This window comes from Colletotrichum spaethianum (genome assembly GCF_022836535.1).
Source record: "Colletotrichum spaethianum MAFF 239500 DNA, contig40, whole genome shotgun sequence".
In the NCBI taxonomy this organism is placed as follows: domain Eukaryota; kingdom Fungi; phylum Ascomycota; class Sordariomycetes; order Glomerellales; family Glomerellaceae; genus Colletotrichum; species Colletotrichum spaethianum.
In genome coordinates this window covers 75,940-97,368 of record NW_026054810.1, presented here as the reverse complement: position 1 = coordinate 97,368, position 21,429 = coordinate 75,940, and the positions used below count along the sequence as shown (strand labels likewise).

General features: G+C 55.3%; 7 protein-coding genes across 7 annotated transcripts; 4 read left to right on the top strand and 3 right to left on the bottom strand.

Moving 5' to 3' along the window:
• Window positions 1-3,351: 3,351 nt before the first annotated feature.
• Window positions 3,352-4,209, top strand: ColSpa_10903 (putative quinate permease; the record flags this gene model as incomplete). Its single annotated transcript, XM_049277115.1, has 1 exon — window positions 3,352-4,209. The coding sequence occupies one exon, from the start codon at window positions 3,352-3,354 to the stop codon at window positions 4,207-4,209; it is 858 nt and encodes a 285-aa protein (XP_049133072.1).
• Window positions 4,210-5,034: 825 nt separating this feature from the next.
• On the top strand, window positions 5,035-5,727 carry ColSpa_10902 (uncharacterized protein; the record flags this gene model as incomplete). Its single annotated transcript, XM_049277114.1, has 1 exon — window positions 5,035-5,727. One exon carries the CDS (start codon window positions 5,035-5,037, stop codon window positions 5,725-5,727), a length of 693 nt encoding a protein of 230 aa, XP_049133071.1.
• Window positions 5,728-7,792: 2,065 nt separating this feature from the next.
• On the top strand, window positions 7,793-8,691 carry ColSpa_10901 (uncharacterized protein; the record flags this gene model as incomplete). Its single annotated transcript, XM_049277113.1, has 2 exons — window positions 7,793-8,418; window positions 8,487-8,691. The coding sequence occupies 2 exons, from the start codon at window positions 7,793-7,795 to the stop codon at window positions 8,689-8,691; spliced, it is 831 nt and encodes a 276-aa protein (XP_049133070.1).
• A 1,122-nt stretch (window positions 8,692-9,813) lies between these two features.
• Window positions 9,814-10,746, bottom strand: ColSpa_10900 (uncharacterized protein; the record flags this gene model as incomplete). The annotated part of the gene is made up of 2 exons (XM_049277112.1): window positions 9,814-10,595; window positions 10,677-10,746. 2 exons carry the CDS (start codon window positions 10,744-10,746, stop codon window positions 9,814-9,816), a joined length of 852 nt encoding a protein of 283 aa, XP_049133069.1.
• A 929-nt stretch (window positions 10,747-11,675) lies between these two features.
• ColSpa_10899 (uncharacterized protein) lies at window positions 11,676-13,448 on the top strand (the record flags this gene model as incomplete). The annotated part of the gene is made up of 2 exons (XM_049277111.1): window positions 11,676-13,063; window positions 13,115-13,448. 2 exons carry the CDS (start codon window positions 11,676-11,678, stop codon window positions 13,446-13,448), a joined length of 1,722 nt encoding a protein of 573 aa, XP_049133068.1.
• A 193-nt stretch (window positions 13,449-13,641) lies between these two features.
• On the bottom strand, window positions 13,642-14,796 carry ColSpa_10898 (phosphopantothenate--cysteine ligase CAB2; the record flags this gene model as incomplete). The annotated part of the gene is made up of 1 exon (XM_049277110.1): window positions 13,642-14,796. One exon carries the CDS (start codon window positions 14,794-14,796, stop codon window positions 13,642-13,644), a length of 1,155 nt encoding a protein of 384 aa, XP_049133067.1.
• A 936-nt stretch (window positions 14,797-15,732) lies between these two features.
• Window positions 15,733-17,292, bottom strand: ColSpa_10897 (riboflavin transporter MCH5; the record flags this gene model as incomplete). Its single annotated transcript, XM_049277109.1, has 1 exon — window positions 15,733-17,292. The coding sequence occupies one exon, from the start codon at window positions 17,290-17,292 to the stop codon at window positions 15,733-15,735; it is 1,560 nt and encodes a 519-aa protein (XP_049133066.1).
• Between the last annotated feature and the right edge of the window lie 4,137 nt (window positions 17,293-21,429).

Sequence of the window (21,429 nt, the reverse complement as noted above, 5' to 3'; positions counted from 1 at the left end):
GGCGGCGCGCCTCTCGCAAAAGGTAGGTGGGGTGATAACATTATGAGTATGGGGCAGGCTTCTTAGTAATGGAATGCTGGAGGAATCAACACGTCTAGAAGGGTTGAATAGTTGATCAATAGACTAAATAGGTTAGCATCGTGAGAAAACAAGTTGAAAGAAGTTCCCAACTCCTACCGAAATATGTGGCAATGGATCCCTTCCATCAATCATGAATAGCAGTCGCAACATCGCCAAACTCCAGTCGGCCTTGAATCGAGTCTTCAATGGGTCGCGAAGCGAGTTGTGAGACGTTATAAAGTCAGGCTCGGCAACGATTGTGAACTCTACATTGGTCTTCGGTTTTCCACCGTCTCCAGAGCCTAGGCCTCCTGCCACCTATACGCGACACTGTTGGAAGTGATTCAGAAGGGCTTGAACGTTTGTACCGACGCTTGCCTGTTGCTCATGGGTAAGGAAAGCCGGACAAGGTGGTGGGGAGGGAGCATTTGAACTAGCTGCCTGTTCGCACAGACTGCTATCCATGTACCTTTGGAAATGGGAGTTCTGGCGAGAGAACAGAGTTGGCAATAACACCAAGCACGATCCATAATAATTAGATCCCCCCCCAGAGCCTTTGGCCTGCAGCGTGCTCTACTGTTGCCGAACCTCACAGTATAGCGTCCGGTATTCTGGCGCCGAGAAGCAACACCAACCACGTCGTCGTTCATTGTCACAAGCAGTGGTCGTAGAGTAGGAAGATAGGACTTCATGCAATTTCAAGGTGCTCCCATACCTTCACCCGTGGTCCTTCAATATACCGTGTATGTATGTGGTGACTGCCAGTCTGCGCACGGCAGGTAGACTATGGAAGATTGCGTGTTGAAGCTTGATACGGGAAAGTCCTTCAGACATTCGTAACCGTATACAAAGATGTCGTGCGTGGCGTCGTCGTAACTCTCCGGCAGAGCTCAATAGCTAGAAACAGTGTGCTCGCGACTTCTACGAGTTCTGCGAGTTCTGCGTGAAGGAAGTTTACGACTTCCAAGATTCATATTCAAACTCCAGACTCTGCGCGAGACACGACATCGTCTTGCTTCAAGTGTTGCATTCATTAAAAGGCCTTGTCAGTCATTTTCGACGCTCGAGAATGCCTAGTCAACATCAACTACCTCATAGGCACCTATCTAGGCTCTCGATTCAGCATCAGCGTGTGACCCAGTAAGGCGTTTCCGAAGTGGGAATGTTTCGGTGCCCTCCTACAACTACAAGTGACCTGCAGGTAAGGGACGAGTATTATCCGGAGGTTCAAAGTGAAGCCACTGCCGAAAGCTTTCAACAGTCACTTTTGGTTTCTTGGTCAACCCAATTATGTATTAGTCGACCCGCCGCTTCCCAACTTACCCTCGCTACCCGTACAGTTCTCCGCCTCAACCAACAATCTGCACATCGATATCGCCCAAACGATGGCGAACGAAAGCCAGCCAGAGAATCCATGGTTCGAGGCAAACAAAGCATGGATGGATCGTTGTCAGTGTTTGTCCGTCACCCCAAGTGCAAAGAGAGTCATTGCCATGGTTTCGTGGTCAGCACAGTCCGCCGCAGACATGTGTCCCGTTGCTCTATGCCACGGCGACAAAAATACCCCACCACAGCAAGGCCGAAACGGGTCTATTCAGAAGTCTAATCACCAGAAGAATCACCAAGGTGGTGAATGCTTTGGTCTTGGGTGATGTCGGCGACGTACACCGCTACTTGGTAACGTTTCATAATGCGGAAATGCTTCTTCAAGGCGTCGAGGCGGAATCCTGTTACCATCTTGCTGACTCGATCCTGTAAATCATACAACCATTGACTCGGATGAGCCCGAGGAGCACGTAGGTGTCTGCGGTCTCATTGGTTGCAAATTTCCGTAAGATTATAAGACCAAAGAGAGGCCGGAAGACGCCATGTTTGCATGTATATACAAAACTGCTCAGTTGAGTCTGGGTGTGGAGTGAGTGTGAACGGTTTACAGGAAGAGAGGGAGAGGGAGTACAGGGAGAAACCGTCGGTTCTCTCAAGGATTCAGCCCTTGGTTACTCTAAGAGAAGCAAAAGTCCTGGTGGGTCGACCTCGTTGCGACGACTGACGCAAATTTCTGCACCGAGTCAACAATGTTCTTTGATTAAAGCTCACATTTTCAAATCGAAGTATCGACGAGGAGTGTAGTACATGCTGTATTTAAAGGATACATTGGGTCTATATATCCAATGGCTTTGGGTTGCTGAGAGATACCACATGTGGTCTGGTCAACTTGTAGGGAGTGGGTTTCCTGACTACACTGGCACAGATGGAGCCCTTGGCCGTACGATCTCGTGGCAAATATCTGACTGTATTGCGGTTCTGCCGTAACAGAAACCTGCTCATAGCCCCGGAGGACGAAGTGTTTGAAAGATGTGCTGCATCATTCGACATACTTGGGGACCCCACTTAGCAGAGACTGGTAGAATATGTATACATGGGCTCCCTCGAATATCGTTGACGATACATAAACGAAGCTTTGTATAAGCATATGTAGGGATGCATCGGACTGTATGCTGTAACCTATGAGCTTCTGACTGTGCGGATTCAGCCCTCGCTTTCGTCTATGGCTTTCAAACGATGCTCAAAGCAGCGCTGTTGGGGAAGCTAGCAGTACGAGCCCATTCAGAGGAGCCTTTAATCTATGTCTTGAGTGAAAGCAGAAGCCCTGTGCCAAACCCCGAGTGGTGCATCGTATGTGTGGTTAAAGTTGGGTTGGCTTTCGGCTCACAGCCGAACATCTCCCGGTCTTCGGACTAGAGCATTGCGTCACCCTCTGCAGCCGGCGATCCACCCGCTAGTGCGGGGCCGAACATGTGGGGCCCGATTCTTGAACCTGTCAGCATGAATAATCCAATCCTAAGCAGCGCAATTGTGAAAAAAACCGGCCAGTCATCGCCCACGGCGATGGCCCCCTTAGGTAAACGCTTAGACAGCTTCACAGGGGCATGTGTAAGACCCTTACAGTAGTCTCCTGCGCCCAGCAAATGACAACATATAAGCTCCCGTGTAGATTTGCAAATGCTGAACAACAATCTCAAACCAGATTCACGTTGATTCTCGATTGTACCAGCCTTTCCCCGTCGTTCGAGCAGCCCCGAGCTTCAAGTATATATGCCTCGAGTTGCAACCCCCACTGCGATCTTTGTTGTTTTCGTTTCCATCCTCATCGTCTTCAACACACAGCTCAAGAGCTTCTTCACAGACATCACTTCTTTATTTATCAACACCGACACAACCACCACCACGATTCAAACCAGTATTCCAGCCTCGTCTGAACCGTCCATGCTCAACTCAGTCAAGACCACAATGTCCAAGACTCTTCACCATGCAAAGATCACGCCGCACCGGAGTGGCACCCGCGGCCATGCAGACCACGGCTGGCTCAACACCTACCACAGCTTCTCGTTCGCCAACTGGTACGACCCGCGCTTCAACAACTTCGGCGCCCTGCGCGTCCTCAACGAGGACCGCGTCAAGGCCAACTCGGGCTTCCCCACGCATCCCCACCGAGACTTTGAGATCTTCAGCTACATCCTCTCGGGCGAGCTGACCCACCGCGACTCCATGCTGCAGAAGGGCGCCGAGGGCGGCCAGAGCGACAAGTTCTACCGCATGCACCGCGGCGACGTTCAGTTCACCACCGGTGGCACGGGCATCGCGCACTCGGAGATGAACGAGCACAACAAGGACACGGTGCACTTCCTCCAGATCTGGGCCATCCCGTGGAAGCGCGGCCTGCCGCCTACCTACCACACGCGAAACTTCCCCGAGGACGAAAAGCGCAAGGGCTTCGTCAAGATCCTGTCCCCGCTGAAGGCCGGGCCCGATGCCACGGCGGCCGAGGAGAAGGCCGCGGAGCCATCGATCCCGGACACGATCCCGATCCACGCCGACTTCGTCATGGGCGCGGGCATCATCGAGCCCAGCAAGGTCTTTGAGTGGAACGTCGGCGCCAAGGTGACGGAGCAGACGAAGCGCAAGGTCTACATCCACCTGCCGATGACCAAGAGCGGCAAGGCCAAGATCAGAATCGACGGCCGCGACGACGCCGTCTTGTCTGAGGGAGACGGCGCGTTCATCGATGCTGTCAACGCTGGGGACAAGTTGAATGTCGAGAGCGTCGGCGAAGCCGAGGCCGAGGTCGTGGTTCTGGATACGGCATGAAAAGGACAAATGGTATTACGGGCATGATAAAAGGTTTTATGTTTTGAGCGAATTAGAATATCCACTTCTGTAAACACCTTGAATTCCGCATTGAACTTGTTAGACTACGAAAAGAATTGTGTTGCTATTCCACCCGGAGGTGAACAAATCGACGATGCATCTCTATTTTTGATGGATGGATCTCGGAATCCTTCCGAGTGAAACTGGAGTAAACTTAGCATCAAACGGGATGTTAAAGTTGACTCATCTGGTAATCTGCGTACTGTCTCTTGAAAGCAGAGGAATAAGCGAATATTTCTCGTCGCCCAAACCGCTTGATCTCGTCCCGGATTGTTGCTAATAATATACTGTCTTCGCCAAGATCAAGACCGCTCAATAGCAAGTGATTCGGTGACAGATCAGTTGTTTGGGGGCACCTTAAGTGAGTCGAGCAAGATAATTTGGAGAAGAATAAACTGTCATGTTGAAGCTCCCGAAACAATCGAGCGTCCTCATTCCCGTTCAAGCTCATTGTTGAGAGCAGTGGTTTTACAGGCATCGTTCAAAGTCGACACAGCAGGCTGTGGGACAGGCTGAATAATTGCTGAGGGGACTGTGCGTAAAGTTCTGCAAACAGTGGAGTAAGAGAGTTTTTGTGTGTATTTCACACAGTGCGCATACCTAGGAGACGTGCGGGGGAGCTGCTTGCAAATCGGGTTTCAATTTTTTCACATAGTTAATAATTCAGACTCATCAACACCACTTGCAAAACTAAACGCCACCATAGCATTACCCCTTTAAGACCACGGTTAACGGTGGCTGAGCACAAACACTCTGCCTTTCATCATGCATCTCCAGCCCATTGACAACACAGAGATCGAGCCCTTCACCAGCGCCATGGATACCGACCCACGCATCACCATCATGCCGGAGGGGCAAGAGATCTTCGATGATGTCTGGGGCTCGGAGCCGGGCTCGCCATCCAACATGCCCCAAGACGCACCCACGGGAACACACCCCGGCGATATTCCAAGGCTGCAGGCCGAACACACCACCGCCGGTTACCGCGAGGGTGTCACCGTGGCCAAAGCTCAGAGCATCCAGACGGGGTTTGATGAGGGCTTCAGTCTAGGAGCCGAGATCGGGTCCCTCGCCGGCCAGATCGTGGGCGTGCTCGAGGGAATCGCTGCCGCCTTGGATGGCCACGACAAGACCATCGCGGAGGCCGCGCGAAAGACTTCAGACGACGCCAAGACTGAGCTGAAGACGGACTCTATCTTTACACCCGCATTTTGGAACACTGACGGGACCTGGAAGTTCGACGTCGACGAGCACGCGGGTGACGAAATCCTCTTCTCCGACGTAGCTCGTGCCCATCCTCTCATCCAGAAATGGACAAAGATTGCAGATGCCGAGGTTGAGCGATGGGGAATCGTCCTCGATGCAATCGGTGATGCACAGGAGCACGACAGACTGCCAAGCCCGGAGCGGGCCCCAAGCTCCGCGGTGCCGCAGACGAAGAAGCCCCTGGACTGGTGAAGTCTTCTCTCCGCTGGCTGCTTTCCCTCCAGAGGGCGCGCCGCATTTTGTGCGCCCAAGACGACCAAGGCTTCATCAAGCTTTTTCGCAACTGAACCCTCGGGGCCGACCTGGCCCCGCGGCAAGCGAGCCCTCGTCTACAGTGCCGCTGGTCTCATGTCACGATTACGTCCGGGCCATCGTTGGTTTCCAGTAAGTTGCTATTTCGATGGGCTGTGCCGGGTGGGGACGGTGTATGCTAAATCGGCGTAGAGCAAAATGCATTGATATTACGAAGTATTATTACTCCGGTCGTTTGAGTTTTCCCGCAAGACGAGGAACCCCTTGGTCCTTGCTAGGGTAGAGCTAAACCGAACTCGCGGGCACTTGCCTCGCAAGAGTCCCCTCTTTGTAGAAGGGCGGTGGCGAGCGAATGGCTTGGAGACGAAGGCGAGCCGCAAGTTGGACAGCGGCTATGCGGCTTCCTCACGTTATGGCAAAGAAAGTCATTCACTCTAGCTGGTTTCCGCATGACTCTTTGGCCATCGCTTTTCCTATTGGAGATTGATGGCGAGCGGGCCGTTTTGAATGACCTTTAACCAACAGGAAATGTGTGGATGAATTGCGGTTGCACCGCTTGTTAGCTAGACACTGACAGAGAAGCGATGCAGTTTCAAGGTTGAGGGCGGCAACACTATGAAGGAAGCCTTGTCTGCCGATTCGACCATACGTTGGATGCACTTCAACTAGTCCGCTGCATTAAGGAGAAATTGCATGAAATTCACAACGTGAAGAGATGGACCAGCCGCCATCGCCATGAGTATTTTAGGTGATGGATCTTCGGTGTTGAGTGTACCAAGCCCAGCATCCCACCGCCACCGTTCGGCCAGGAGACTCGAGGATTTTACTGCGGAGGGAGGCCACCAATCATCCCATCTCCTCATTGACATCATTCTACCATCAACCCAGTGAACGATCCCCCGGCTCCATAGAGTTTCGGAGTTCGCGAAATGGAAGGCGACAACCAACTTGTGCCTGGTGCTTGGCACTGGAAATTAGACGTATTCATGGGAGAGAGGATCATGGTGTTTCGAAAGTTCGGATGATGGGCTGTGCTGCCTCACCATTGGAGGGGTCAGCCCATCTTGTGGTCGAAGTCTCTTTAAGCTCAACACCATTAGCGCCGAGTCCGCAGGGATCCCCGCTATAGACCGTGGTAGAACCGGAAGCGCGCCCCTGGTTGTCAGAAGCGGTGACATCGCCCCCACCCCTTGTTCGACTCCTCCCCCGTGGCCTTGGACGAAGATCTAGAGTGGCTGCTCTGCACAAGGATGGTGGGCAATCAATCCCATCTACCGGAGACCATCCCCCGTCCCTGTATCGGAACCATGCGGAAAGCAGACTGCGCCCATTTTCAGTCCTCCGTCCCTGCCTTCTCAACCCGTCATTGTCTCTTCCCTTCCCTCCGAGCAGAGATCAGCGGCCCGTGGGAGACCAGGCTTTCCCAATTTGCCTTTTCCGTACTATGTATACAGACCTGTCGTCCCAAATCGACCCAACGTAATTTTAGCAAAGAATCGTCCGAGCTGGGCCGTCCTTGTGATCATGCCCCTGATCTACAATAAGGCCCGAGACGGACTACCCTGTCACGGCGACCTTCGATAGGCCGATGGAGGCCTGCAGGTTACCCTTCTTTCAGCCGCCCCCCGCCCCCTGAGCCATGGAAGGCTTCTATACTATGTATGGAGACAAGATGACATGATTGTGATTAAAGCTAATTCAGTATGGCGATTCGACGAGGATCTCCACGAGCCTACTCAGGATTTGCCTCCAGTGACCTAACCCTGGCCCCCGTCTCTTCATCATCGTCGTGCCCCCCCCCCCCCTCTGTGGCATCCGCGATGAAAAAGGTTGAAAAGGCCGGCCCATCACCCGGTCTTACTCGCTTCCTCTCTCTTCTCTTCAGTATCTCTGATACCAATACATTCGCTAATACCTTCAATTCTGTCCCGCGCTCTCTACTTCCCCTTAAATTCATTCTCACCCGTTACATTCGCTCACTTACTCGAGCAAACCATCACCCACAATGCGCTGCGTCACCATCACAGTCCTCGGCCTCGCGGCCATTGCCTCCGCAACATGGGACGGCCAATTCAGCTACCCTCCTGGCATTGAGCCTCTGGCCCTGGCCAACGGTAACGTCGACTTCAACATCAAGACCTTCGGTCCCATGACGGGCCCGCCAGAGGACTGCATCTCCGTCTGGCACCCGCCGCACCCGGACGTCTACATCGACGATTGTGACAGCGACAAGGAGCACGGCTGGCACTGGATCCACCCGGGCAAGCCCAAGTGGTGGGGCAAACCGGGGAAGGACAAGGACCACGACAAGCCTGGCAAAGACAAGGACCACGACAAGCCCAAGCATCCGCACCAGCCATGTGACAAGTGCAACGACACCGCGCAGCCTCAACCAACCACCACTCCCCAATGGAAATGGACCACCTCAACCATCACCCAAACCGCAGTCTCCACCGTTTTCAGCTGTCCACCCACTGTTCCTGACTGCCCCGCCAATGGCGGAGGCACAATGTACACGACCGTCACCGTCCCGGCCGTCGTAACTATCTGCCCTGTGCCCGTCGAGCCGAACCCCGGCCCGACGACGCCGCCGGCAGCCCCCCGGCGCCCACCACGCCGCCTGCTGAGCCCGTCCCCAGCGCTCCTTCCCCTCCCGAGACCCTGTCTTCAGTCGTCCTTCCGCCCCCCGTTTCTTCCAGCCCTCCTGAGGTCCCTCCGGTGCCGTCTAGCCCGGCCGAGGCCCCGCCAGCCACGACCACCAAGCCTGATATCGGCACTGTCACAAGGCCCAACCCGACTGCGACCACGAGCCGCGCCGTCGTCACTGCTGGCGCTGCTCAGAACGTCCAGCGGGCAGGCGGCGTCGTGGTCGCCGCCGTTGCAGCTGTTGCAGCCCTTATCTAGAAGCACTCAGCTTCCTCTCGGCTTCCGACAATTTTTTCTTTACCTTTTTTTTTAACACATGTTACTGGGACACACGGCTTGGGAAATGGGTTTACGGATTGGATAGAGGTACATCATGATATCAGGTGTGGGTATAACGATAACGTATAGTAATGACTGGGATTCAATGGAACGGCTTTGGGATTCTATTCGGACGGAATCGGCTGTGGTTCCTCGGGCTTCGCAAACTTGGGGCGAAGAAAGGAATTTGGCTCTGGCGTCCGAGAACCCAACTTAATTAGTTAAGGCTAATATAATGGGTTGTGTCTTTTCATTTCGAATACTTCCTCCCCCCGTTGACCCGAGATCTTGATGTAGACCCGGTAGCACCTCATTGAATTATGACTTCCTTCTTCCATCAGCTGGCCTTCGAGGCGCCGCCACTGCCCTGGCCTCGATGAAGAAGTGTACCGGTTTCTTTCCGACGTTGTTGGTTCCACCAGTGGCGCGAGTCTAAGTCGTACTGCAACTGAGCAGTTGCGGATCAATGGCAGATCTACAAGTTCTGGGGAAACCTCTAGGGCAGATCAATCATTGATACGACCCGCATTTCTCTCTTAAGTAACCTCCTCTGAGCTGTCCTCGCTGTGGGCCACACTTCGGCCGGACGATCGAGCGAGTTTTCCGCTGCATGATGCCGTATGTTGAGTGCAATATGCTTATATTTGCGTTTGGGTCAAGTTGCGGATGGCTCGGATCTCCACATCCGAGTCGAAAGGTCATCAATGCTGGGAGCCGAAAGCACAGGTCGCATCTGACCCACTCCAAATGACAGCTGGTGAAGGCGTTTCGAGGATTCGGGGCCGGTGGCTAGTTCAGAAGTCGACTCAAAGAATCCTTGCCGAAGGCCGAAGGAGGTTGGGCATGCCCATTGACTTTTCAAGTCGGGTTCTTTTCGCCAGGAATCAAAGGATATCAAATATCCAGTCAGCGGGATGTGACCCAAAACCCTCTTCGTTTTCCCTCATCAAAGTGGCAACCCATCAATGTGACACCCGTATACTTTAGTAGTCAGGAGTATGCTGCGTGGCTCGCCACCTGAGCAGCAGACTTCAGAGCTTGTTTGCTGTTTCCAATGCCAGCTCAAGTGCTTGCCAGCCGCTGCGCGACGTCCTCCACGCGACAGCTGTCGCCCAGAAGGTCTCTCGTAACCTCCCGATCACGCCCTGCTGAGCCGAGTACAACAAGCTTCTGAATTTGCCCATCCTCGCTCATGACCAGTCTGCCTGCCCGGCCGTCGGCCCATTCGATGCTGATTTGCTTGGCTTCGGTATCTGCGGCCGTGATACTGGCGACCGCCTGCTCCGAGTCCTCATCTGCATCGCTGCTGCCATGTAGGCCAGCAGCCTTCTGCAAGTCGCTAATGACGGCAGTCCGGTTGTGAAACCTCACAATCTCCCTTCTCAGTGTCCGTACAAAGCGGGACAAGTCCTGAGTCTTCTGTCCTTCGTCGTCGGCTGGCTTTGGTGCCGGGAGGTGACGCGCTGCAAGCGCAGCCAGTGGGATACACGGAGGGACGGTGTGTCGGTGGACTCGTAGGTGTCGGGACTCCTTGTATGGCCGGTTGAGCATGACATAATATGGTCTGCGGAACTTGGCGTCGGACATGATTTCGATACGAATGCCAAGGACGTGGCCACGATCAACGGCATTAGGATCAGGATCTTGGACCTTGAAGGTCGTGACGGTCGCGCAGGTTCGGTAGAGACATTGCTGATCGTGCGAGGCTTGGGCCTTGGACCGAGAGAGGACTTGGTCGCGGACCGGGTTCGGATCGGATGGAAGCGCAAGCGCACCGCGTTTTTGCTTGTCTGTTTGTAGGGCGGTTCGCGTCGACTCGGTGGAGATGAGAGCCGTGGCTTGCACTTTCAACTCTTTTTTCAAAGAGGCGACTGGCAGCAGCAACATTCAGCATCTGCATGTGATTGGACTGGTTGGTCGCCTACCTTTGGCTCTGAGATCATTGATCTCTTGATTAAGGGCCTCGGAGGCAACATCTTGCGATTCGGCTGACATGTTATAGAAACGCCGCAATTGTCGTGATTTGCAATGACGTGATCTAGGTGATTGACGCGGTTGACGCGTCTTGGTGAAGTTAACATACGTTGCTAGCCAAGCAACATAGCGCAACGAAAACACCTGAACCTAGTCAACATTCCAGTGCGGAATACGACACCCGCGGGGATGCTTATCTAATCCCTTATCTTATCAACTGCCGACCGTCCAAACACGGCATGGCGCCAGGGGTCCCAGGCAGCGTTCCGGGTGGCTTTGCCTGAGTGGAGCGCGTCTGGACCTGGATAAGCTTCTTTGCATCTTCTCCCGTGTCTCTTTCGTTTCTCGAAGTATCGTCGCAACCAAGAAACACACTTTTTGTTGTCTTGAAGTGCTACGGTAAAATTCGCATCCTCTCAGTCCACGTTGGACTTGAGTCCTTTTTTTCTTATCAAACTTCATTCTTACCCCTTACCGTCATTTTCTTTTGGAACTCGTCAAAACAAATTGACCACATTTCATTCCCTATCTTTGCCACTGGCGTTCCCTAAAAGAGTCAAAGGCCACGGTTGCGCTTCCACTGGTCCCGTGGGCATCGCCCTTTGCCTCCCGTCCTTCCTTCAACCAACTCAACCACACAGGAAACCAGGCTCTCGATCTCCCGGTGCCTAGCGTCATTTTGCCTGTCATTGGTCTAAGCTGCTGTTTAAGACACTGTCGCCTTGACTCCCACGGACCCTGCTCCACCCCTCCTTCGACCTTGTCTCGTCCTTCCTGGACAAAGAAACTTCTCTTTTCTTACGACCTTCGACCTGTCGCAAAAAGTCTCCTAATCCATATTCTACACTCTCAACACCCCTTCCTGCGACCGAGACCTCTACTTCCCGTTACGATTCAACGCTGCGCCGTAAGCTCCAATCCAACAGCCCTCCACCACGACCCAAGCCCAAATGAGCGTCCGAACACGCCGGAACAAATCCGTAAAGCGAAAAGCTTTGGCCGATCTAGCTGTCGACACAGACGGCACAAACGGCCACGCCAACGGCGAGATGAACCAGAACAACGTTGAATACCGACGCAAGGCGACGACTCCCGGCTCCGACACCGTTACTGCGAACCTCATGTCGCGCGAGTCCTTTACCCTCGACGACCCTGTCCCCAAGACCCCCATCGCCAACAATCATGGCTTCTTTGAGTTGCCCGTACAAGACCAAAGGAATTTCCTCCTGTTGGTGCTTCTGTACTTCCTGCAGGGCGTGCCCATGGGCCTGGCGGGCGGCTCTGTGCCCTTCCTCATGAAGGACCACATGTCGTACAGCGAGATTGGAATCTTCAGTCTGGCCTCATACCCCTACTCTTTGAAGCTTCTCTGGAGTCCGATTGTGGACGCAGTCTGGAGCCCCAAGGTCGGGCGCAGAAAGAGCTGGATTCTTCCCATTCAGCTGCTCTCCGGATTGGGTATGTTGTGGCTCGGGTCGACTGTGGAAAACATGATGGCCAACACCGGCAAGCCCGGCGGTCCTACCGTGTGGAACTTCACCGGCTGGTGGTTCTTCTTGGTGTTCATGTGCGCCACTCAAGATATTGCTGTAGACGGCTGGGCCTTGACCCTCCTGACACCTGGAAACGTTTCCTACGCGTCCACCGCGCAGACTGTCGGTCTTACTGCGGGCCACTTCTTGTCTTACACGGTTTTCTTGGCATTCAATTCCAAGGACTTCGCGAACCGCTACTTCCGCAGCTCTCCGTTGGACCACGGACTGATGTCTCTTGGCGGATATCTCACTTTCTGGGGCTGGGCCTACATTGCCATCACCATTGGGCTGTCTCTCTTCAAGCGTGAGGAGAAAACCAAGAACGAGGACGGCATTTGGGACGTCTACAAGATCATGTGGGGTGTCCTTAAGTTAAAGAACATCCAGACCATTATCATTGTCCACCTCATTGCCAAGATCGGCTTCCAGGCCAACGATGCCGTCACGAACCTCAAGCTCATCGACAAGGGTTTTGGACAGGAGAATATGGCTTTGACAGTTCTCATCGACTTCCCCTTCGAGATCGCGCTCGGATATTACGCCGGCAAGTGGTCACAAGAGTACACTCCTATGCGCTTGTGGTGCTGGGGCTTCATGGGTCGTCTTGTCGCTGCTCTCATCGCCCAGTTCACTGTCACCATTTTCCCGGCTGGCGGCGTGACCTCCTGGTACATGCTGGTGGTTATTGGCGAGCATGTCTTCTCGACTTTCACCAACACGGTCATGTTTGTTGCCGTCTCGGCTTTCCACGCTAGAATCGCAGACCCTGTCATCGGTGGCACCTACATGACTCTCCTGGCTACGTAAGTCAAGCTTTATCTTCTGTTATAGTACCTATGCTAACTCGTCATCAGCGTCTGCAACCTTGGCGGTACGTTCCCGCGCTTCTTCGTCCTCCGTCTCGTCGATTATTTCACTGTCGCAACCTGTCACCCTGGCAACCCGGCGGATCTGAACGCCCTCAAGGGCTCAGTCATCACCGAGCCCTTCTCGTGCTCCTTGCAGCCCGAGAAGGAGAAGTGCGTTGCTGGTGGTGGCTCTTGCGAGATGGTGCGCGACGGATACTACTTCGTCAACATCATCTGCGTTATTTTCGGCGTCGTCACGTTCATGCTCTACATCCGACCCAGAGTTCTGCATCTACAGTCCTTGCCCATGAGAGCATGGCGCCTGTCGCCGTCCAAGTAAGGCGCGGGCTATGCATAGAAAAAAGTTCATGTAACATATTAGCATCACGTAGCGAGATGGTTTGGAGACCTCAAGAGAGACAACAGGTGTATTCGATACTTTTTATTACCGTGTATGCGCGCTATGCCGTTAGATACGTGACGCTCGCCAAAGTCTGTCAAAAACACAACTTCTTCTGTTCCACTGGAAAAATTTACTTCTGCAGCGACTGAATGTGCTGCGAATGCAGATCCTGCACGGCGGGGATGATCAAGCTCTCGATGTCCATCTCAGGATCACCTTCGGGCAGCGCGCTCGGATCAAGCGGCCTGTCCTCCCACGTCTCGGACCCGTCGCCAGCGGGGTTCTTGCGCAGCGCGCTCGGCACTCGGACCCACCGGTCGGCCTGGCCCGGCGCAACGAATACGACCTCCCACTTGCGCGTGGACAGCAGGTTGCCAATGACAAGGTGATGCTGGTACCGCTCGAGCGAGTACTTTGCCTTGTGCACGAGGATGGCCGGGTCCGTCTCGAGCTTGAAGCTGACGACCATGCCCTGCGGCGCCCAGCCGTCGACGAGGTTCTGGAGGAACTTGGGCACAGGGTCGAGGTCAACTATCAGGCGCTTGGAGCGGGGGACCTTGGGGGAAGAGTCGAAGTTGTCGAAAGTCTCTTCGTCTTCTGGGTTGGCGCCGTTGCCGTTGCCCTTGACGGGGGCTGCTGCGGCACCTGAGCCGAATGAGTCTGTGGCATTGGTGGACTGGATCTTATGCTCGGCCATGCGGCCCTGGGGAAGGAAGAAATCCGAGACAGCGGCGGCGAGGTAGAGCAGTGCCGAGGGGCCCAGGGGTCTCAGCAGCCCGGCGATTGCGCGCAGCTCGAAGAGGTAGTCGGTGATTGTCGTGAACGGCAGCATCAGCAGCATGTTGTTGCGCTTCACGGCCGTATATTTGCGCAGCACGGCGCGCATGCGCTCCTGGTGGTCCGGGTTCGCGACGACGGTGCCGTCGTCGCCCTCGGCCAAAAAGTCGAGGAAGCAGTCGGTGGCGTGGGAGTAGTGGCGCGAATAGGGCTGCAGGGAGAATTGGCGGTGCAGGAATATGACGGCGTAGCCAGCCTCGAGGAAGTACTCGGCCGAGGTGGCGCCGCGGGTTCCTGCGGAGAAGTTGTCGATGAAGCGGACCGTCTGCTTCTCGAGCGGCACGGTCGTGCCGCCCGAGGTGACGAGGACGATGCGCCGCGAGGAGGCTGCGTGGTGGTCTATAAAGGAGCGGGCGGCGGAGACGTGGGACTCGAGGTTCTTAGGGGGCGGTTGCGAGGAGAAGTAGGCATCTTCTTGGCGCTCTGCGGTTTCCGTTGGAACTGACATTTTGGCCCAGTTTAAGAAAGAACACTTGGTGGTGAGCGTTTGTCGGGGAGGTGTTCTTCTTTGTATAGGAAAGTGAGTGGTGGTGGTGATGTATAGCTGGTATCAATGCCAGGGAGGATGGATTGAGAAGGGTTGTATCAATAGGATCTAGAAGCTTGTTAGCAAACTTATACGCAGACATGAAATGTTGAACGTGTCTCCGATGCCCATGCGACGCTTCTTCATCGTTTAGAAAGTAAGTCGTGGAAGACGTATAAGCAGCGTGGCTCCATCACCTCACTCGGCACAGCCTCCACCAGACCTCGGTGCAACCTTTTATATGACGTGGCTTACATGTCACTCACCTTGGTTTATTGAGGTCTATGAGAGCTCAAAGCCTGCCAAATTGACAATGTATGCGGTGCAAGTGCTTTTGAAGTATCTCCGTCAGCCCACAAAGGAATAAGCGAGCCGATCAAAGGGAGATAGGTCGAGAGGCAAGAGGGACGCAGCGAGGGTTTTAAACCGTCGTTTCCAGCGCCGGTTCGGTTCCTCCGCACGGGCCGAAAGGGGCCCGTGCACCACCGACCCGCACCTCCGGGATGGAATCTGCTGCGGATTTCTGGGAACGTATTTGCTTCGGGGCTTCGCGACGACGTCCCGTCGGCGACCGCATCGCTATGCCCGCGGTACACACATTTCTTACGCAATTCTCCATCTATACTGTTGCACCCGGCACCGATATCCGGTCATCAGATCCAGCGCGCCAGTTTCCAAAAACCAGTGTAACAAGGCAGACAATGGGTGATGCATTATTACAATTGTCTAATTTCTAACTTTGAGGGAATGCTCACAATCTTGGGTCTACGCACAACATCAATACTGTCTATGTACAGTCTTTGATAAAACCTGATTCAACATGTGATAACCATGGTGGCTGCGATTTTCTTTTCTTTTTTATAGCTTTTCTTTGAATAATCCCCAAATGTTCTTGCCCACGCAGACAAACTTTGCAGCCATCAGCGCCACGAGGGCCAGGACGTATATAAGACCGGTAAAGATGATGAGGCCCCAGTACCTCCCGCCTGTCGCCGTCACAATCTCACCGCCAATGGGAATACCGATGAGACAGGCGATCGACACAACGGTGTACGTCGTCGAGTAGTACCGCCCATAGTGCTGCGTCTTGCACAATCTGCCTACGCACACGGGGCTGATGCTGATGTTGTTCCCGCTCGCGAACCCAAAAAGCACCGCAAACACCACGACACCCGCCGTCGTCGAGCCCGCAGGCAGCCAGATGCCCAGGCACGCGATGACGGATAGCACGATGGCGGCCATGTTGCTGTTGAACGGACCCGCCTTGTCGGCCCACCAGCCGGGCAGCGCCCTACCGAGGACGCTTCCTGCATTCAGGATGGGCAAGATGGAGAACGCAAACGACTCGCCGAACCCCTCGCTGAGCATGTAACTCGAGATGTACGTCAGCGGGATGAAGAGCGCAAACTCCATGAGGAAGATGCCCGCCGTCGTGAGGCTGAAGGCGGCGCTGCGGAAGATGCGGGGGTCCGGGTGGGGGCTTGCATTGCGCGCGGGCGGCAGGCGCGAGCGGATGAGGAAGTTGGAGGCGCCGCAGAGGAGCAGGCAGATGAAGCCTACGGCGCGGATGGTCCAGCCCCAGCCGATGCGCGGGAAGAGGGACTGCATCATGAGCGGGAAGACGATGCCGCCGATGGAGCCGCCCGTGGACGCCATGCCCGTCGCGAAACCGCGGCGGCGTTTGAACCAGTGGCCGACGGCGGCGATGGAGGGGGTGAAGACGAGGGAGCTGCCGAGGCCGCAGAGAATGCCAAAGGCCAGCATGAAGTGCCAGTATACTGGAGGGTCGTTAGTCGTCTCGATGGTGAGGTAAACGTGAGGCGGAGATGACTTACATGTGCAGATGCTCAGCAGCATCACGCCGATCACGAGACAAACCGTCCCGGACAAGACAAGCCAGCGCGGACCATACTGGTCGAACACCGGGCCGATGTAGATCCCCCCAAAGAAGCACAGGAAGGTATACACCGAGAAGATCCAACCGATGGTCCCCTCGCTATACTCCTCGAGCTGATGCGTCGCGACGTACGTCTGGAAGATGGCCAAGCTGTTCATGATACCCAGCGCCGAGAACAGCGCCAGCCACGAACCGAGCACGACGGACCACGCGCGGAGCCCGCCCTCGGGGTACGTCTCCTCTTCGGCGACCGTGGAGGCGGCGGTGTTGGTGCGGCCGAAATAGTCGCCTTGTTCTTTGCCGTAGCTCTGCTGCTGGCGGTGGTCCTGCCCGTAGGCGTTGCCGCCGGCGCTGGCGATGGCGTTGGACACAGAGGGGATCAGGTCGTTGCCCACGGCGGCGGCGGCGCCGTCGTGGGCCGCGCTCTCGGTCTTGCTCGGGAGGGGGAAGTCATAGTTGCTGTAGTCGGGTTCCGGGGCGAGGTAGCCACTCGTGCGCGGCGTGTTCTTTTCCGGGTCCATGAGGGCAATGGAAGACAAGTGAGGGCGGGAATTCCTATTAATGTCTCGTGCTGTGTCTGTCTTGGGAATTTCTGCTCCTTCCTCTCAGAAACCCGTCCGTCTTTTGTTTCCACTGTCCTGAGGAGATTTTCCTCTTTCTGTCCGTATATGCTCTGTTTGGATCCCTTCCTCTCTCACTTGACTGCCTCTTTCTCACCCTTCTCTTGAAAACCTGCTTCCTCAAAACCAGGGAGCGCACAGCGTCGTTAGAACAACGCTACTGTAGCCGTGGTGGGAATAGTCTGTCTCTTAAAACAGGATCAAGGTTCGGGGTGGGTGTCGACTGATACAAACATCCAAGAAGTCCCTCTCACGGCCCGTTGCGAAGCGGCTGTACGAACCTACTTGTAGTTTTCGGTTCCTCTAGCTCTTTACCTAGTCGCTCTCGGCTAGGATAGACTGGTCATAAAGGAGTTAAGAAGGGGGGGGGGGGGTGCAGTTGCGTTGGACGACAAGGTGTGATGGGATAGGTGAATCTGATGCAATTATCCAGTCATTCATTCAATCATTACTACGCAACCATCCGAAAGAGAGACGAACGACATGCAACATAAGCGAGGGAGGGCGAGAGAAAAGAGCTAGCAAGTAGGCAAAGGGAAGGGAGGAGGAGAAAACTTTTCCGTACCCCGGGTTGCGTTGTATCGGGCCCCGACACTCGGAAGTAGACGGCCGACAACCGTTGTGTGAATAAGGTAGGTTCCAGCTCCTTCGCTAGCCGGGGTCGGGCTGGTCTGGGTTTGGCTTCGACCTTCGGCTCGCACTTCCTCATGAGCTCGATGTGGGCCAGCACCGGTTGATTGCATCTCCGCACACTTTCCATGTCGAGGTGCATGAAAGGCATCTTTATGTGCCTCTCTCATCCGGTTTACCTGATGTAGTTAAGGCGATTGGCACGATTGACAGCCATGGCGGGAATAGACAGGACGTTGTCGTGCCTTCTTGGCGTGTGTTGAGTGGTTGACATCAAAATGTCAGTCTAGGGCGCGGCTCAAGACCGGGTTTGATGTGGATGAGTTGGAGACAAGTCAGACTGCGATCGAACGGACCAATGGTGTATTTCAATTAGTCGTAGAATTGCCTAGGACCATTTTCCAGCCAACCCCCCGACTTCGCCAAACGCAACCCACTTTCCCCCTTCCCCACTACCACCGACCGGCCGCCGCCGCCGGAGGAAACCACGAGCGCATCAAGGACCAGCACATGCCCGACGCAGGACAAACTCTCACCTCCTGTCACCTGCCTGCGAAGCCGCATACTGCACGAATGCCCGACGGTAACGGTCGCAGACACGAAACCGGGGAGAAAGCTCCATGGCTCCACGAGTAAGGAAATTTACCGTATGCAATCGATGCGGCAGTATCGTGACCCCTTGACTGCATTTTCCCACACATAAACACAATGCCACTACACGCCATCACGCGCGCAACCTCGACGATGCCATCATGACCACCATGACCAGTTGTGCCGCTTGGCCTTACCTCTCCGTCATTTTCGACCGTCAATGTGGCCACCGACGTACTTGGCGATCGAGACGAGGTGACGCTCCCATTACTGCACATCCCTTCTTGAACCAGCCGCTGTCAACGGTTAGACATTAAAGTGTTGACTCATCTACAAAGCGCAGTGACGTCCGGAACCAAACAAGCAGGCCCGCATAAGACGGGGGAACCCACGACAACATGGGAGGATGACGCCGTCCGTAATTCGGCGCTCGGCCGGTAGCGGAACGACGAGGTCGGCCTCTTCCATGTCATCGCTTCCCTTAGCCATACCCTCCCTTGTCATCCCCCCACCTACCGCAGAGCGCCGACCGTTTCCTGTCACTTATGCCGGCTCCGGCCGCTCGACGCACCAGCCGCAGTCAGCCAGCGGGCCCCGCACTTTGTTCAGCCCGCCGGCCACCAGCCACAGATTACATAACCCAGAGCTTGGGACCGATCCCGATCTCACCCGCCGGTCCGTGCTCTGATTGCCTTACCTAAAACATCATCTCGACAATCTTGAACAGCGTCACGGTGGTACCTACGGGCGATGTGAACTCCCTGCCCCAGTACCGGTACCGTCTCCACCATTGCACCACCGACCATAAGCGCGGCCCGGGGAATACCCCTGCCGCCCGTCCGAATCGACCAGATGTGGAAGTCGACAAAGACTCAGAAACCCATAGGCGAAAGCCAAACCCTCCGCACAAACAGCCCCCTCCGTCACCACGTCACCTCGTGCTGCCGCCGTGCCACACATGCCATGCCGTGCCCATGCCCTACCTAACTCACCGGTACACTCTGCTGCTTCACCGGACAAGCCCTTGTCCCCTCGGGTTGGCCGCGTTCCCCTCTGAGCAGTTGTGTCGTAGCCAGGTGGAGGAGGGCGAGGGAGCCAGCCCTGCCGTCGACGTCCAGCATGCATGGGTTGAGACAGAAAACTCGCCAAGCTCCCTACGCTACGCTAAACCCATGACGGAGATTCCGCCCCTCTCCCCTCCTACTACCTCTTTGGGCCTAAAACCTTTATAGCGCCGCGCGTCGATTAATCCCATCGTGAGGATACATCTCCGACAGAGTGCATCGGACTTGGCCCCACACCGCACAAACTGCATGCGCTTGCAGTACCCGTCATCGTGAAATTTAGAGGGCAAATTAACGCCCAAACTGGGTGAGAATACCTCGGCGGAACATCACCCAAATTTTTCCCAAATCGACCTCTTCCCTCTTACGGTGTGCTGAAGCGAAAACCCCTTGTCGCCCGTTCTCCCAGCTTCCTTGGCACGCCGACATTAATTCGGAACCGACTCATCGGCCGACACTCCGACGTTCCGCTCTGGCAGCCAGAGACCGTTGGAAAACGCTGGGCCACCACCAAGAGCCCTCCCAAACCTGCCCCCCCTTTCGTGCCAAACAAGCCAAGCAACCCGACCTACAGCACCCTGCAGTTCAGAGACTGACCCGGCGGTCGGCAGCCCGGTTACAGCGCTACAGCGCTACAGCGCTGCGCTCATGCTGCCTTGCTTCCATTGACGGTCTGCTTCTTCCAGCCGGGAGAAAATGGGGGCGGGCGGAGGGAATGGCTGCCCGTTCTGTGTGTGCGCATGAGCCGGCTGGGAAAAGAGCTGATCCCCTCAAGTGAGTGACGACGGCCGGACCCCGTCCACGCCCACCCACCCAATCGTTTGTTTTTTATTGCTTTCGCAACGGGCCAATTGCCACCTGGGCAGGAGAGATAGAGAGGGAGAGAGAGTTCTGTGATTATCGTTCACATCACCCCCCATCAGGGCTTTCTTCGTTTTCGCGACTGGATCTTTTAATTGCTGGCCCGGTCCGGGGAGGGTTGGGCCGTCTCGGGTTAGCCAGAACCTGTCGTTCACCTTTTTGTCCAGATCTATCGAGAAGATGTCATCTCGTCGCATTGCGTTGCGGCCAGGTGAAGATCCCTGGCCGCGGGCAGACGAGAAACGCCTTCTCTCCGCCCCTCACGTGGAAACCTCTCCAAAAAAAACGTTTATAAAAAATGGCTTCATCTGCTTGGCTTTTCCTCATGGAAAAGGAATTGCACACCTCGGCCCGAGCCCGCGCCGACATCGTGCCGCGCCGCCCATCGGACACGCTCTCCGTAGGGCTGTGCATGTTGCTAGCTGTCTTTTTTACCTTGTTGTCTTTTCTTCCTCCCTCGGGGACGTTTCGCCCACCCGGCCCTGCCCTGTACATTCCGACCGTTGGCCAAACTTGTTCCTTCACGGGCCCTGGTTTAGCGCATGGGCATGGACCACCACGAAACCACTCTCTGCTCACAGCTCGTGTGCCCGTCGCCATGTTGTGCCGCGTCTTTTGCACCGCTGTGTACCTGTGCGCGCCCTCATGAAAGGGGAAAACCGTCTTGACTGCGCATCTCCGTGGCTGCCGCTTCTCGAAGCGCCGTCACTAAAGTTGGGGGTTCCCAACCAATGCGGGAAAGGCGTGGTGGAAGAAGTGTGACCAAATCAGCGCGCAATGACGGCCGCCTTCGGGGCTACCTCCGGTCAGTTATCGGTGGTTGACGCCCTCCCCCCTCCTCCCTTCCGAGGGGCTGAGGGCCTGTCAGATGGGACGACACGGGAGGAGCTAG